Below are 15,153 nucleotides of genomic sequence, written 5' to 3' on the forward strand. Positions count from 1 at the left end.
CCAAGGGGATTTTGCTTATGGGTTTTACTTTGAGAAATGGTCACTGATCTGTTGGTTTTAATATTCAACTTCCTGATCATTACTTCCAGGTAGAAAACTAAACTGAGGAAAACAAGCACCCAGCTAAGCAGGGGCAAACACAGTCACTCGGAGAAGCTCATTTTTTGTGTCAGGTAGCAGCTCACCCCAGGCTCTCAACAGTCAAGGAGATGCAGGTAGTTCTACCCAAGGGTGATACGGAATGGGAATCACCCCCTGCAGGAGCCTCTTTCTTTCCATTAACTACAGAGGGAGTCCAAGGAAATTACACCCTTAGCTAAATTTAGTTATTGTGAATCCCCTTCCCACATTTAAGTATGTTTCATACCAGGCCGATCTCACAGCAGGAAATGATTAGCTGAAGTTAAGCATCTGAAAATTCACTTTAATGAGCAATAACTCATGGCAACACGCCATTAGCTTCAGTTGAATAGCTTTTATTTTTAGTTGGTGTTGCTCAGATGCCGCTTTCATCCAGTATGTGCTGGGAAAACTGACATCCCAAAGTAGTCTCCAGGTCTTGGTTGTGCCAGTCGGAGTGTCAGGGCTCAAGAGCTCCAGTTCCTGGAGGTCAGAGAAAAGTCACTGGAGTTCTGGGAAAGTATCAGCGAGTGAGATAAAACCAAAAGCCTGGAGAAACAGCAGAGAGGCGTGCAGTCTCAAGAGACCTTGCAAGAAAAGTTACTGAAATCCTGAGAGCGTGCTGAATGAGTGAGCAGCATCCCCAGGGAGAGAAACAGCACAAGGGGAAGGCACAGAGAGCGAGCCTGCTGAAATAAAACATGACTTCGTTACTGTCCAAGAGTGCCTATCGAGAGAGGCACAGCTACAGAAGTCATCTCTCTATTGTATCTGCTGCTTCATGTGGGCCTAAAGCTATTGGCAGAGATGACTATAGGGAGAACGCAGGGAAAAGAGGAAGATGAGTCCTCAGATGAATACAGATCAGCATTTAACCGAGTAGCTGCTGCGCATGAAGGCGGAATATGTCCTTGCGCCTCTGAAGAGACTCTCAGGAAACTGTGCAACTCAAGCCCACAGCATCAAGCACTTGAATAGCAGCCAGAACATCTACGGTCCTCCCTGAGTGTCCCACTGCGAAACGCATTTCCATATAACAGCTTACAACTGTCATGGGTATCTACAATTTCTCTGGTGGGAGGTTTCAGTCTTTGTTTCTCCATTTATCAGCCTGATAAATTCAGTCTGCTTCAGAATCCCATCTGATCCCTCACATAAGCTTCTGTGAGTACAGGACAGGAATAATAAGAGGACATCCACAGAGTGAATCCACCAACCCACTGGTAAGTTAATTCAGGTCCTAGCCAGCTCCTATCGCAAAAGCGATAGGTACATTATTGGTCTGTCTTGAGTCCTCTCCTATGTCCTCAACAAAGCAACAGTTTTTTAGAACAGGTTTTTACTGAATAAAAGAGTATGGAAAGGCTCAGAAGAAGAGCAGTAGCTGCACTCAGCAGAGTTTGAGGCCAGTTGCAGTATTTCTATGCACTCTATTTCATTCACCAATTCTCTTGTCTCAGGTTTGCACCCAGTGCATGTCCCAGACCAACCCAGAGCACAGTGAGAGCAAGTCATATGCATTTTCTGGGAGTGCACATCAGAGCAGCCTCCCTGTAATGCCTCACAGCTGGGTGAGCAGATTTCTGAAGTCAACAGGCACGCATTTTGCTTTAGCAAAGAAAGAAAATAAAAAGTCAAGACTAACAAGATCCAGAAAGGGCATGTTTTTTTTGGTTTTGTTTTTGAACAAATCAACATTTATTTCAATTTAGTCAAACAACTTGTTGAAGCACTTCTCTAAGTTCTACTTTACATTTTGTATTTACACTGTCCTCGTTCTGTGACAAAAATATAATAATCCCAGATCCTGAAATTTCCGTAAGTGTTGCTAACAGCAAAAAGAACAAAGCCTCAAACACAATGCAAAAATCCCCCTTGGTATATTTCGACAGGAGACTTTTGCACACCCTGTAAAAAAGTTTTAACCCTGAACCTTTATGGAAACCTATATGGGATGATGAGAGGGAAAACATCATGTGTGAAGCTGAACAAGAAGAGCAGCATTTGCTGGCCTTTGCAAGTACACTGTTACTTTTAGCATAAGGAACTGTGAAATGCTTAGACGCCCACATAGAAGCAGACTTTTTAACTTTGATCTAAGCAATTTTGCTCTGCTGGGAGTGTGAGGGTACCAGAGTCGGCGAATACTATCTTTTATCCTGGTGGTGGGCACAAAACCAAACTTTATTACACATGGTTTCCAAGCAGCTGTTCGTACAACACAGGCCTTATTCTTTTGCAAAGTGTCAAGGGTCAGCTTCATTCAGCAGCTCCCAAATTGAGCTGCTGTAATAATTCTGAAGTAATTTCTCAGTTAAAAGACATCATCGCAAAGGTCAACTCTGCCTTACGCTTGAGGCCAGCGACGTCTACGACAAGGTGGACCACTCTGCTGAATGAGGGTAAAGAAGGACGACATCTGAATATCATATTTATGTTCCCTGCCTCAGAGGAAACTGTGGCTATGTACCCAAACAATTCCTCATGGAAACAACAGAAGAGTACCAGTGACAAAAAAAAATTGGAATTGGAAAAAAAAAAGCAAGAACAGAACCCAAAACTTTTTGGGATAGGAAGAAAAACTGCATGTTGAGAAAGAAGGGATTGGTCATTAAACTTTCCAGGCACACACATGGCTCAGAAAGCACAGAAAACAAGCAGAACAAACAAACACAACTGTGTGCATCTTAGCGTCAGCTTCTTTTGCCAAATGCAGTAGCTTCCAACATTCAGCAGCTGTCTCTTGCTTTCTAGTGCTGTGGAGTTCTCTTTGGTACTTGGAGACTGTCAGGAGCTCCGGGCAAAGAGAAAGTCTTTGTCCATTTACCAACCAATTCCAAAGGCGATGATGTTGAATAACTTTACTAAGCAAGGGTAACACAGATGTCTAGGGGGGGGGGGCTTTTCTCTTAGCAAAGTTGTGGTAGGTGCAGTGGAAAACCAAGGCAATCTACATGCTTGTCAAATTGTGCCTAGGTAAGAACAGAGTCCTCCATGAACGTCTCTCATTTGTTCACTCTTAAATTATTCAGGCTCTGACAGCCCCTGAAAAGAAAAGAACGGAATAAGAATAAGTTGCAAGTGGTGTAGGCAAGAGTGGACACCACGTAACCACCAAGAACAAAGAGGTTGGGGTGTTTGACGACAGACACACTGCAGCCGGAGCCTTCAGGGCTGGTGCCCAAAGCAGCTTCCTTCATGCCCTTGTCCTCCAGAAATATTAGCAGAAAAAAAACAAGCTCACAGCAAAGGTACTGGTTGGGATAAATTAAAAGAAGTAACAAATGAAGTAAATGCAAACAGCGGTTTGGAAATAAAACACACAGATAAGAACTGCTGGTGCTTGCAATGTTTTGCTCTTTGAACACGGCACAGGGAAACGCATAAGCAGCTCGAAGACTTAACTGCACACTCAAGACTATCAGTTAGACTTGTGAGAAGCTTGAATTCACTCAGCTTAAGTAGGAAAATCAGAATATCACTTGCCATCCCATGTAACAGGCTCACGTGATCTACATCTTGATTACTCGTTTGACAGCTCTCCAGAGCAGGGAGCAGTTCTGCAAGTTGTGCCAGTCAACAAGTTTATCAAATTTCAGGTGAAAAAAATCACCACCACACTCTGTGTTAGCAAGAAAGACAGGACAAGAACTTGAAGTCTCAGAGAGCATCTGCTGTGTGGGAACAGGAGAGCTCTCGGCAGCACCCTGCTGAGCTCTCAGCCCTCTGAAGCTGTGCAAGTCCCTTAACCTACCTGCCAGCCTTCCCAATAAGGCTAGACCAGAGAAACTCATTCATTCTGATATCTGAAGGGCCACACAAAGCCTCCTATGGCTTTCATCATGCCTACATCATTGCTCCTTGCCAGCAGCCTCCTCATGGAAAAAATTCTATGTCCAGGTTAGTAGAGATGTTCACTACATAACTGCACTGCTTCATTCCCCACTGCATCACTGTGTCTAACAAATAGCTGTAAAAATGCTCTACCAAACAATATATCTCATAAACAATTATCATCACAAAAGCCATCTTCACTATTGCTGAGTGTTTGCCTTCCTTCAGCCCCACCTTTCAAAGTAACTGGGAAAAAGAAACACTTATTTGAAAACAACAGCAAAGGCTGGACTGGTGTAGCCGCAGCAGCTCTTTCATTCTGGAAAAACTTCCTTGAATACGGGTGATTTCTTACTCCATGTTTGGCCTCAGACATTCACCTGCCCAACAGTTTAGCATTTCCAAGACAAGCAACTGCAATGAATATTTAGCAAACGTTAGCCTTTATGTGTTTGTTTGGAGCTTGCCTTGCTTGAGGCTCTTCTTAGACAGGCTGCCAGATCAAATTTTACAGCACCACAGCTCTGAGCATCTACAGACCTCCCACAACAGTCAGAGATGTTCAAGCCTGAGTAATTTCTATGATACTGAGACAAAGTCAACTAAGACGCTGGTGTCTGCTCAGCATCTGAACCCTGGCAGGAGATGTACTCTGCTGCAGCAGAGCTGAAGTTACTACTGCAACTTTCAAAGTGTTTGCCTCCTTCTTGCCTAAAGCAATGATCTTCCTTCTGCCACTCTAGAAAGGATCCCTGTTGATTAACACTTATTCCATTTCCTAAAGAAATCAGCCTTCACATGCTTCAGCTGTGTTTGAATATTGTGTTGATCCTCAGGGTTCAAACTACAAAAGGGACAAAGAATACCAGACTTGAGGCACTTCAATGGCATTAACTGTGAATCATCTTTTTACATTGTACCACTCAGATGCATTTGGATCTAAAACACATTTGCATTTCTAATTAAAACAGATTACCATTTGTAACTAAAGAATGTCTTAAATCAGAATCCTTAGGCCATAAAAGCTAATTGCATGATGCTAAAACTGGATTTCAAAAATATACATATTATACCCCCTGCAGGATTAATTAGGCAACATCTCTTCAAAAGAGTTCTCAAAAGTGTATTTATTCAGCATGTGGTTCAATTATACAGGGTTGTGCAACGCTTTTCGTTGCCTGCCTTAGTGCACGCTTCTGCAGCAGCAGACAGCTGGGGCCTTGTTCATCGGGGTGCTCAACATGGGCAAATCTGATTCGGGACAGCAGCAAACCCCAGCCAAGGAGAGGGAACACACATGCTGGTTTGCGCTCTCTGCCTCACAGGCACCTCAATGCTGCCTTCACTCCTAATGCAAGCCTGCTGCTCCCTGCTGCACAGCAGGCATCACTTTAGCCACAGTTAACTGGTGCCACTGAACAAGATGATCTCAGATATGTGTGCGATGTGCTTCCTAGGATATGCAAGCCTATAAAAGAGTTGAGATCAACTGATAGATCTAAATCTGGAAGCTATAACTGCTGATTATTTGATGGTCATTTTGTCACCAATTTCCTATTTGACCTCAAGAAAGTTTCACAATGCTTACTGAACTTTAATGTGTTTTCAGATAGGTTAAGATGGTACTGCATGTCATGGAGAGGTAAAAAACCTCTGCTCATTAAAACTGCATGTGCATTACAAAGGGAAGATAAAAAAAAACCCCACACGGCACATCCTTGGTTGCTATACTCCGTAGCTGTAACTGTCAGCAAACCTAAACTGCATGACAAAGTGTCCACAGTAGGTTTAGCTCTAACTGGGGATGTATCACTCCTAGCTCTCTTTGTGTGCTCAGAGCTGCTTGCTCCATGTGAAATCTGAAACGCCTGGAACACATAAGAGTGGGGACACCTCCACGTTCACTAAATACAGTCCCTCCCTATCACAAGTAGAAGTTAATCTCCTTCCCAAATGCTTAATTCATTGCTGTCCTGTGCTGGAGCACAAGGGATCTTTGCTTAAAACTGACCTAAAGACTAAACTTGTGCTTTCCTGTATACAGCAACGTTAAATTTCCACAGTTAATTTACAACCTTCCAATACAAAAGATAACAATCTCCACCAGAAACCACCTACTGATTCCTCAGAATCACATTTGCTAATGGGTTCCCAGCACAGGTCTGGCTCCTAGCCCTCACTCCTTTATGCAACATACAGCCTTGCACAGCCTGGAAGATAATTGTGCAGGGATTCAAGATTTCAAAGTTGTTAAAATTCCTACCAGGACTAGCAACGGTTGTAATGCATGGAAGAACAAGCACACTGGGATGCAGTAAGGGCAACAGAATAGCAATTACTAACTTATCATATGACAACACACAAAAGGGGAGATTTATTTTTTCCATTTTTTGAAAGTACTGAGCAACCAGTAAAGTAGAGGAGCAGCCATAAATGTTGGGAAGTGCTGAAAGGTGAGGGAGTAAGAAACACTAAAGCTATAGCGGGCTTTCTGCAACATGACGTTATCCATTCTAGATTAGAGGAAAGCAAACAAGTACGTAAACTGGAGCAAATGCAATGGTGCTCTCCCCATCAAAGAGAAGAAACTCCCATGGCTGTTCTATTACTAGTTGTTGTGATTCAGTTTGCAGGTTCTATTTCTCATCTCACTAGGACTTCATTGATGAAATTTTCATATTTTGTCTTAATTATCTAAAAGGAGTCCAGGTGACCTGTGTGAGTTCCACGTTCTCAGCCTGCCAGGAGGACTGCAGGGCTGGTCCAGGACAGAGCTGAACAAATTGAGAGTCCTGTCAAACTTGACAGGAGACCTGATGGGATGCACTTTAATCCAATGAATGGTTTCTGTTTCAGCATCATCAGCCACATCAAACGTTATGAACTAAAACCAAACAGGTTCATTTTTGGTTTGTGGTTTTCTAAAGGCAAAGAACATTAGCCAAGGGAGATGTTTTCAAGCATATCCCTTTAGGTATTTTCTAGTAATTCTTTACATGTGCTGAAGTCCTATTTACGATCTACAGATCTTTTTTTAATAAAATAGCCAGATGTGCTTCTGCAGTTCATAAAAGTATCATTACATGACATTGAATTGTGTGATGCAATATTAGCAATTGAACTGTTCTGCAATAGCAACTGATATGCAGTGGCTAAACTGGCAGAGCTAGATCTCCTTACTGAATTGAAAACCACATCTGGAGATCCCTGCTGTAATCACTAACTGCCCAATCAATTTTTCTTTTTTGAAAAGAAATTGCAACTTTTGCCAAAGATGAAAACGTTTACATAAAGCCTGTGAGCAGACAAGAATTACATTGAAATGTAACAGTGTTCCGGTATGTTTGGGAAGTATTGTGATTCTATTTTAAGACTGAAACATTTTGAGGTTTGGGGTTTTTAAAATGATAAATTAGTTTTCCTAATACATAGACGAGTTTTAGCAAGGTGTATGCTGACACATAACTGGAAGAAACCCAAATCCTTCTAGGGTCATGTGAAATAACTGCCCTTTCTGTTTCACTTCAAAATGGATAGATTTTATTTCAGCATCCGTGCATTGAATTCTTAAACAATACATCTAACTGGCACTTATTTTATAGGGAAGCAGCATGTTTAGTTATCCCATGTTCTGTGCAGTGAAGAGAGTTACCCAAGCTGTATTTTTCAGTTATCTGTTCTCTTTCCCTTACAATAAAGTCTCCCTTCTTCAGGATTTTGACAAGACGAATAAAGCCTTGTGAATTCTTACATGCTTCTTGGAGTGAACAGGAAGTTTAGAAGCTGTCCCTGCCTAAAAGCAAACCCCTCGTTTCTTGAAAGCTGGATTAATCTGTGAAACTTGAGAATGATCCAGCAACCTGAATAATAAGGAACCCCATCACACATTCACCCCCAGACTAGTAACTGAAAGCTGATCTTTATAGGAGCCCTTCTATCAATTTAACATATATGAATTAAGATCTGAAAGTTTATTTCCTGTACAACTCTCACATCCTGTATATAACTATATATCAAAAGATACGGCTGCAAGATCAGTTGCAAAATGGGAGACGCAAAGCCAGAGGATGAAGGGCTAGCTTGTGTCCAGAGAGTCAGAAGTTGTCTAGACTTGTGTAACTTCCAAAAGAGAAAAAAACCTACTAGTATTGCTTAGATCTCAGGAAGTAGAAGAAAGTTGTTAAAGCATCCTGAACACTAGTCTAAACATCAGATATATAGAAAGAAAGAGGCTGGCAGAAAACAGGAGTGGTGAACAGAGTCATGTGCAGCTACCAGCAGTTAGAAAAACCCCAAACCTCCTGTGCTCTTAGACACTATATTTTGGAGTAACACAGACATATTAAAAACATGACCTGCTGTACGCATAAACAAGGTTTCTACCCTCAAAAACTCTCCTGCAAACCAGTTAAGATTTAACAACACTTAAAACTAAATAATCCTCAAAAGTGCTCACTGCTCCCCCAGCCTGCCAACAGAACAACGGCCAGGCTTCTCCTTCAACCATCTCACTGCCATGTTCAAGGGATATACCCCAAAAGGCTAGCACAGGACTGTCAGGCACCCTTTTGGTACATGCTTAACTCAGGTTTATCAGTCAGGAGAGTGTAAAGCAGGTGTGAGAAAGCACATTTCCACACTAACAAAAAGAGCCGGTTTTTTTTTGTTAACAGTATTCATCTTGCCATATTAATCCTATTTGCTCAGCTGAGCAGCATTTTCATCAACTCTTCTGTCCCTTCCAATAATGATCTGCTATGACCTACTCCAACTCCTGACTCAGCCTGCGGAGGTGGGAAAACGCAGGACTTGGAAGAGATGTTCCTGTTATGGGCTTACCAGTTCCCTCTTAATAGCAGTGAAAGAAAATAACAACAACTCTCCCAAGCCTCACCACAGCTATTTGCTTGTGAACCTGCCAGGAGAAAGAGCCGAGCACAACTCTGGCATGAGAAAGAGACTGCCCACATAAGACCAGTACACTCAATCCTCTTGACTTTACTAAGATGAAACTGATGAGCAACAGATGGACTTCACCCCAGGAGTATATTTGGGGAAGGTAACAGTTTCCTCATACCTCTCATTCAGGAAGGATCAGGAAACTAAGTGATCTTTGGGTGACACCCTTAATTTTACTATTGTTTTCTCCTCTGCCTCAACTTTGACAAAACTGTTTTGGCCATGCATTCCATTATGCTTTACACAGTGTAACCATGGCTCGGCCTGAAACACTAAATAAAATATGGTCAAATTAGGAAATGTTATGGGCTTGAATATATTACTGCAGATCACTCTCTTGCTACCACTCAGCACAAAGGTACCAGTTTCCTTAGCAAAGCCCTGCAGCTCGCTGTAACACAATGTCAGCACCTACTATAAAAAGCATCATCAAATCTCTTTTTACCTAATGAAGAAATAACTTAATATTAACATGCTGTTGACAGTCCTTGTAATGATGCTGGTTTGCTTAACTTCCAGTTAAGGTTCTGTTTCTGACCAGAGAGCAAAGATGGACTAGGTAGCTGGCTGAACTCCCTTTGCTGCACATTAGTCACCATCATTTCATCAAGAAGAGCTTTCTTTGTTAATCTTGCAGTGAAGAGGTTCACCAGACTGAGCCAGTAACAAATCAAAGATTCAGGGAAGGATAGCAAGAAGAGGAAAAGGAAGGAAAGAAAGAAAAAGAGGATGGTAAAACAAATAAAAAAGCAGAAAGAAGAGCAAAACTTAGGAGATAAGAGAGAGAAAGAAGACAGAGGGACGTAAAATTTAAATAAGAGCCTTACTAGGAGAGTACAGTACTTAGTACTTACTTAGTACAGACACAAACCCGCTCAATCTTTCATTTTTAATGCACTGAGATTACAGGTTTGGCATTCAGATTAAATTTCTTTTGTTCTGAAATGAAATGGTTGGATAAGACCGGCAGCCTGCTCAGAAGAGCAACGGTTCAGGAAGGTAGAGGGACATGTTCTCCATTGAAGCTGATATGGCAGATCCATTTAAATCCATCTTCCGTGTTTCTGGCTACCCTTAAGTAAAAAGTGGTTTATATTCTCACCTGAAACCACTCTGCAGCCACATAACGTTTCTTAGAATGGGGTATAATTTGTTGCACTGTAAATAGACTGCACTGACAATAGATTACTTTTAACCACAGTCCCTTTTCTCTGAGCTGTACCTGATGTACTCATAGATAGCTTCTCACGTCCAGCAGATCAAAATATCTCTCTCCTGGTCTTGAAAAGCATTTCCTACACCTTGTTAGTGGTTTCCAACCTCCTGGTGCCTCTTTGGGCAATGAGACACCAGTGTGCCCCAGCTAGGGCTACAACTGAATGAGCTGAACTACTACAACAAAATGTCCTCTAAATAAGGCCATGGGTAAAGCACGCAGAATTTAACTCAGAGGTTAAATCTAAGTCCAATCTCCACCTGATCCAAGCTACATGCACTCACTCTTAAGCGTCAGAGCTCTGCGCAAAGGCAGTACAGAGCAATGGCACTCACCCACTTGGACTCTGCTCTGTGTTTAAAGGCAACAAAGCTTTGACCTTGTCACATTCAAGGCATGCAGCTGACCATTTGTTTTAGAAAAGGCAATTCACAAAGCAGGAATTCCTCCAATTTCTTTGCTTTCCCTCCTCAGGTCTCTTTTAAAGTAGCCTCTAATCTGAACTACAGATAACCGAGGATATGAACTCCATGTTAAAAGAAATTACGCTATATTCAAATACCAGGCTAAGGAGAGTTCAATGACTTTCTAGTTATCAGAAGACCATCAGAATTTGAACCCTCTTATCAGTCTGCTTTCAGGGCCAGTCTTGCAGCACTAAGAAGCACCCCATCACCCTAGGTCGCTTTGCATTTGTGCGTTTAGGAGACGCTGCAAAAAGACTTCCTTGTCCACTCTTGGTAGATTAAGGCCATTGGGCTGAATGAAGGCTGTGCAAGTCTACTCCTCTAAACTACCCCATTTTAAGTCTGAAAGCAAGTTGCAGACTCTTGTTCTAAGGCATTCCTATATTAGGATTCATATCTCTCTATACTTCAGAACAGACAAGTAGTCCTTATTTAGTGCATGCAGGGCACTACAGGGGTCAGAACAAAACTGCAAATGGTAATAAGCGTCAGTTGCTTTCTCTGGATGGCTCCCAATAGCTTTGTACATGAGCAAAGCTGACAGGATCAGAAACTCACCAAGAGAAACAAGCAAAAAGGCACTATCACGGTCTCTACTTCTGCCAAAGACAGGGTAAGATTGATGCAAAAGGGTAGCTTGAGTTATCTGTCAAAATCCTACACAGAAATGCCCACTTACACAATGAATATATTTCATGGTGCCCTGGGGACTTAGGGTTTGGGTTTTTTCAGCTCTGCAGTATTGTTGCTATTGAGGAGATCAAGCACCCACATCACTTCTAAGATCCACAGCACAGAAAGCACTGACACAGCTCGTATTGACATAACCTCTGTTTTAAGCATAGACTGCATGCTCATCTTCTCAATTTCTCTCACCGGATGGTTCTTATTGACACAACAAGACCTACTCAGTTGTTGCAGAAGATCAAGATACATCAGGCATCTGTCACCAGAAGAAAGCAGAGCTGCATTTCCAAAGGCAAAGGGAAGGTCATTTATGGAGCAGCAGTGAGAACAGCTCCACAGTGCTTCACATCCATCTTAAAATACAAACTATAGTCACCTATCTGTACTGCAAGTATGAGACCAACAAGAAGCTCTGATGTAAACAGTGTCCCCCAGAACCTGAGATGACCACTGACAATGCAGAATACATGAAGTTAGAGCTTCAAAGGTCTGGTTAAAGCATCTCCAAGCTTAATGACAAAAGCTGCCAACAACAGTGCATTGATGCTGCAGTCTGAGGCACCCAAATCCCTCATCAAATGTCAGGTTTGGTATCTCCTTATACTCAGGGAGTATTTCAATCATCGGACTAGCTCTGGTTTTCTTTAACAAACACAGCATAACAGATAGGCTTTTACAACTTTTTGCCCAAAGTTTACTACCCAAGGAGAAGAAAGAAGTAAAACAATCTGTATCACAAAACACCTTTTGTTACTAACCCAGTAAATTGGAACCGCAAACACAGTTAACATTTCAAAAGGAGAGAGAAGAGCCAGCTGTTTCCCCATCCCCCTTCTAGAGACAGGCAGCAGGGAGATTTTAATCTGTTAGAATCAACATTTTAAAGACCGGAGCCTTGTCAGAGAGCTTGAATACCGCGAATGGGCCAACACATTAAGGCACAGGCTGCAGTAGAGACTTGGCTTTCACAGTGATTTCGTACCATAACCTTTCTGTTAGCAGCTACAACCAGGTTACAAGTTCCTTCTTAAAGGCTACAGAACAGTGTTTGGTGCATTGATCTGAAAAGTCCCTTCTTTAGCATGAAGTAACAAGTTCTCCCCAGGCTGAAAAAGATCAGCGTCTTACAAAATCACACCAAAATCCATCACCAATGAGTCTGCTGCTGGCACCACATGAGTGTGACTGGTTCAATAAATGGTGAAGCAGAGCTCCAGCATTATAAAAATGTGTGCCTCATAGTAAGCCCACCCGTCCTCAAAGTCATCTTTATCTAGGGATGTACAAATGGCTTCCACGATTACAAAAACCTCTGCATTTAAAAGCTTTAGTGTTTTAAAAAAGGACTCCAAAACAAAAGAAAAGGCAAGTATTGTTTGGGACATTTTTGCTTGGCCATTCAGAGCATACGAAACATTTGAAATACCACACATGCATCTTCAAAGAGCTCACATTATCCAGAACAAGTTCAAGAGCCATAACACAGCATAAAGACTGCAGGCTGGGAAATCTTCAGCCAGTGCGTCTGAGCTGCACTGCTCCTTCTCAAAGCCAGATATTCCTTTTATTTTTACAAGGCGCCCTAGATGCGGTGGCTTTCCCACATCTCAGCCAGCTTCCACAGACCTTCCCACATCACCATACAGAGATTTGTGAACTGTGAGAAACAGATGTTCTCAAAGCATTTTGCTCCTATCCAAGCCCAAGAAAGACAAGGAAGACGGGGCGGGGGGTGGGTGGGTAAGAAATCTTATTTAAGCAAATATTTCTCCCCGCCCTACTGACCTTAGAGTCCTAGGGTGTTTCCTACCAGCAAGGATAAAGTGTATCCTGCCAGCTTCAGCTCTCTCCCTGCTCGTGGCTGGTTCACCCATCCCTGCAGGCAGGCACCCACTCCCTGCCAGGGGGGCTTCCAGGGCTCCTGCTGGGGGGGCTCCAGGGTTCGCTGCTGGGTGTTTGGGGCGGATGTCCAGACCTCCCAACTGATGGGGCTTCCAGGACTCCCTGCCTGGGGAAGGGGGGCTTCCAGGAGCCCTTGCCAAGGGGGGGGCTTCCAGGACTCCCTGCCTGGGGAAGGCGGGCTCCCAGGACCCCTGCCAAGGGATCTTCCAGGGCTCCTGGTGCGGGGGGGGCTCTCAGGGCTCCTGCCTGGGGAAGGGAGGGCTGCCAGGACCCCTTGCCAAGGGAGCTTCCAGGGCTCCTCCTGAGGGGGGGAGGGGCTTCCAGGACTCCCTGCCTGGGGGTGCTCCGGGATCCTCTGCCAAGAGGGCTCTCAGGTCTCTATGCCTGGGGGGGCTTCCAGGGCTCCTGCCTGGAGGGCTCCAGGATCCCCTGCCAAGGGAGCTTCCAAGTCTCTATGCCTGCGGGGGTCCCAGGGCTCCTGGCCGGGGCTCTCCGGCACTCCCCGCCGGCTGCACTCCCAGCGCTGCCCATCCCGGCTGCTCCCTCTCGCCCTGCCCCTTCCCCCCGCTCCCCACCGACCTTTGCAGGAGCAGCAGCAGCAGCACTTCGCCAGCAGCCATCCTACACCGGAGCGGGCGGGACAGCCGCGCCTGCCCGCTTTCATGCTGCCTTCGGGCTGCTCATGGTCAGCAGCCACCCGCCCGCTTGGCAAAAACAACAAATCGCAATAACAAGAAAGTAATAAAAGTTCTAAAGCCAAAAGAACCTTCAGCGAGCCCAGAGCCCGCGCGAGGCGGCGAGCGGCTGCCGCCGGTGTCCCCGCCGGGCCGGGCGCGCAGCTGCGTGGGCGGGGGCGGGGCGGGGGCGGGGGGAGCCCGGCGGGCCGGGGCGGGAGGGGGAGCGCGCGGGAGGGGGTTTGCTGCAGCCCCGGTGCGGGGGGATGGATGTTTGTCTGTGTATCTGTTTCTGTGTGTCTCTGCGTGTGTGTCTGTGCCTCCATGTCTCTGTATATATGTCTCTGTGTATGTCTCTGTGTCCCCAAAAGTCATTAAAAGGCAAAACTAATATTCCTCTGTGCGGGTTCGCAACTTCCCCTCTCCCACAAAGCGCCATCCTGAGCTGAAGCATCACTTGCTAAAACTTTGTACAACGAGTCGAAAGTCGCACCTTGAGTACTGTGTTCAGTTCTGGGCCCCTCACCACAAGAAGGATGTTGAGGCTCTGGAGCGTGTCCAGAGAAGAGCAACGAAGCTGGTGAGGGGGCTGGAGAACAAGTCTGACGAGGAGCGGCTGAGAGAGCTGGGGTTGTTTAGCCTGGAGAAGAGGAGGCTGAGGGGAGACCTTATTGCTCTCTACAACTACCTGAAAGGAGGTTGTGGAGAGGAGGGAGCTGAGCTCTTCTCCCAAGTGACTGAGGACAGGACAAGAGGGAATGGCCTCAAGCTCCGCCAGGGGAGGTTCAGGCTGGATATCAGAAAAAATTTCTTCACAGAAAGAGTCATTGGGCACTGGCAGAGGCTGCCCAGGGAGGGGGTCGAGTCACCTTCCCTGGAGGTGTTTAAGGAACGGGTTGATGAAGTGCCTGGGGACATGGTTTAAGGGAGTGTTGGGAATGGTTGGACTCGATGATCCAGTGGGTCCTTTCCAACCTGGTGATTCTATGATTCTATGAAATTACAAACCAGCCTGTTGAGACCCTAACCGCTTCGCCCTCCTGCTGCCCGCAGCGGACATCTGCCTGAAGCACTGCAGGGTAGGTCCTAACCCTTCTGACACATGAACCGTGATGCCTGAGATCCAGAAGCACAGCTTGCTTTGGAAGGTACCAGCCTGTCATGTTAGGATTTCCCACCTAGAGCACGGAAAACTAGAGGTGCCAAAACCACCCTGAACCTTGCTAGAGGTAGCTGGTAGGAGAGGTCAGGCAGGATTCCAGAGCAGTAGTATCATAGTTTTGCACTATTGCAT

At 44.7% G+C, this 15,153-nt stretch overlaps 1 protein-coding gene across 13 annotated transcripts in view; it reads right to left on the reverse strand.

Annotated features, from left to right (window-relative positions):
* Window positions 1-15,153, reverse strand: part of KALRN (kalirin RhoGEF kinase) — a 513,673-nt gene that overhangs the window by 68,504 nt on the left and 430,016 nt on the right. The window contains exon 1 of one of the 13 annotated variants that reach the window (XM_054069274.1): window positions 13,765-14,029. The exons of 11 other annotated variants lie outside the window; for them this stretch is intronic. In XM_054069274.1, the coding sequence (XP_053925249.1) occupies window positions 13,765-13,849 (85 nt within the window). In that variant the 5' untranslated portion in view covers window positions 13,850-14,029. Of the gene's footprint in view, window positions 1-1,697; window positions 3,166-13,764; window positions 14,030-15,153 lie in introns of those variants that run through there. One more of the 13 variants, XM_054069273.1, reaches the window with a different exon arrangement.

The sequence above is a fragment of the Cuculus canorus genome, chromosome 6 (assembly GCF_017976375.1).
Source record: "Cuculus canorus isolate bCucCan1 chromosome 6, bCucCan1.pri, whole genome shotgun sequence".
In the NCBI taxonomy this organism is placed as follows: domain Eukaryota; kingdom Metazoa; phylum Chordata; class Aves; order Cuculiformes; family Cuculidae; genus Cuculus; species Cuculus canorus.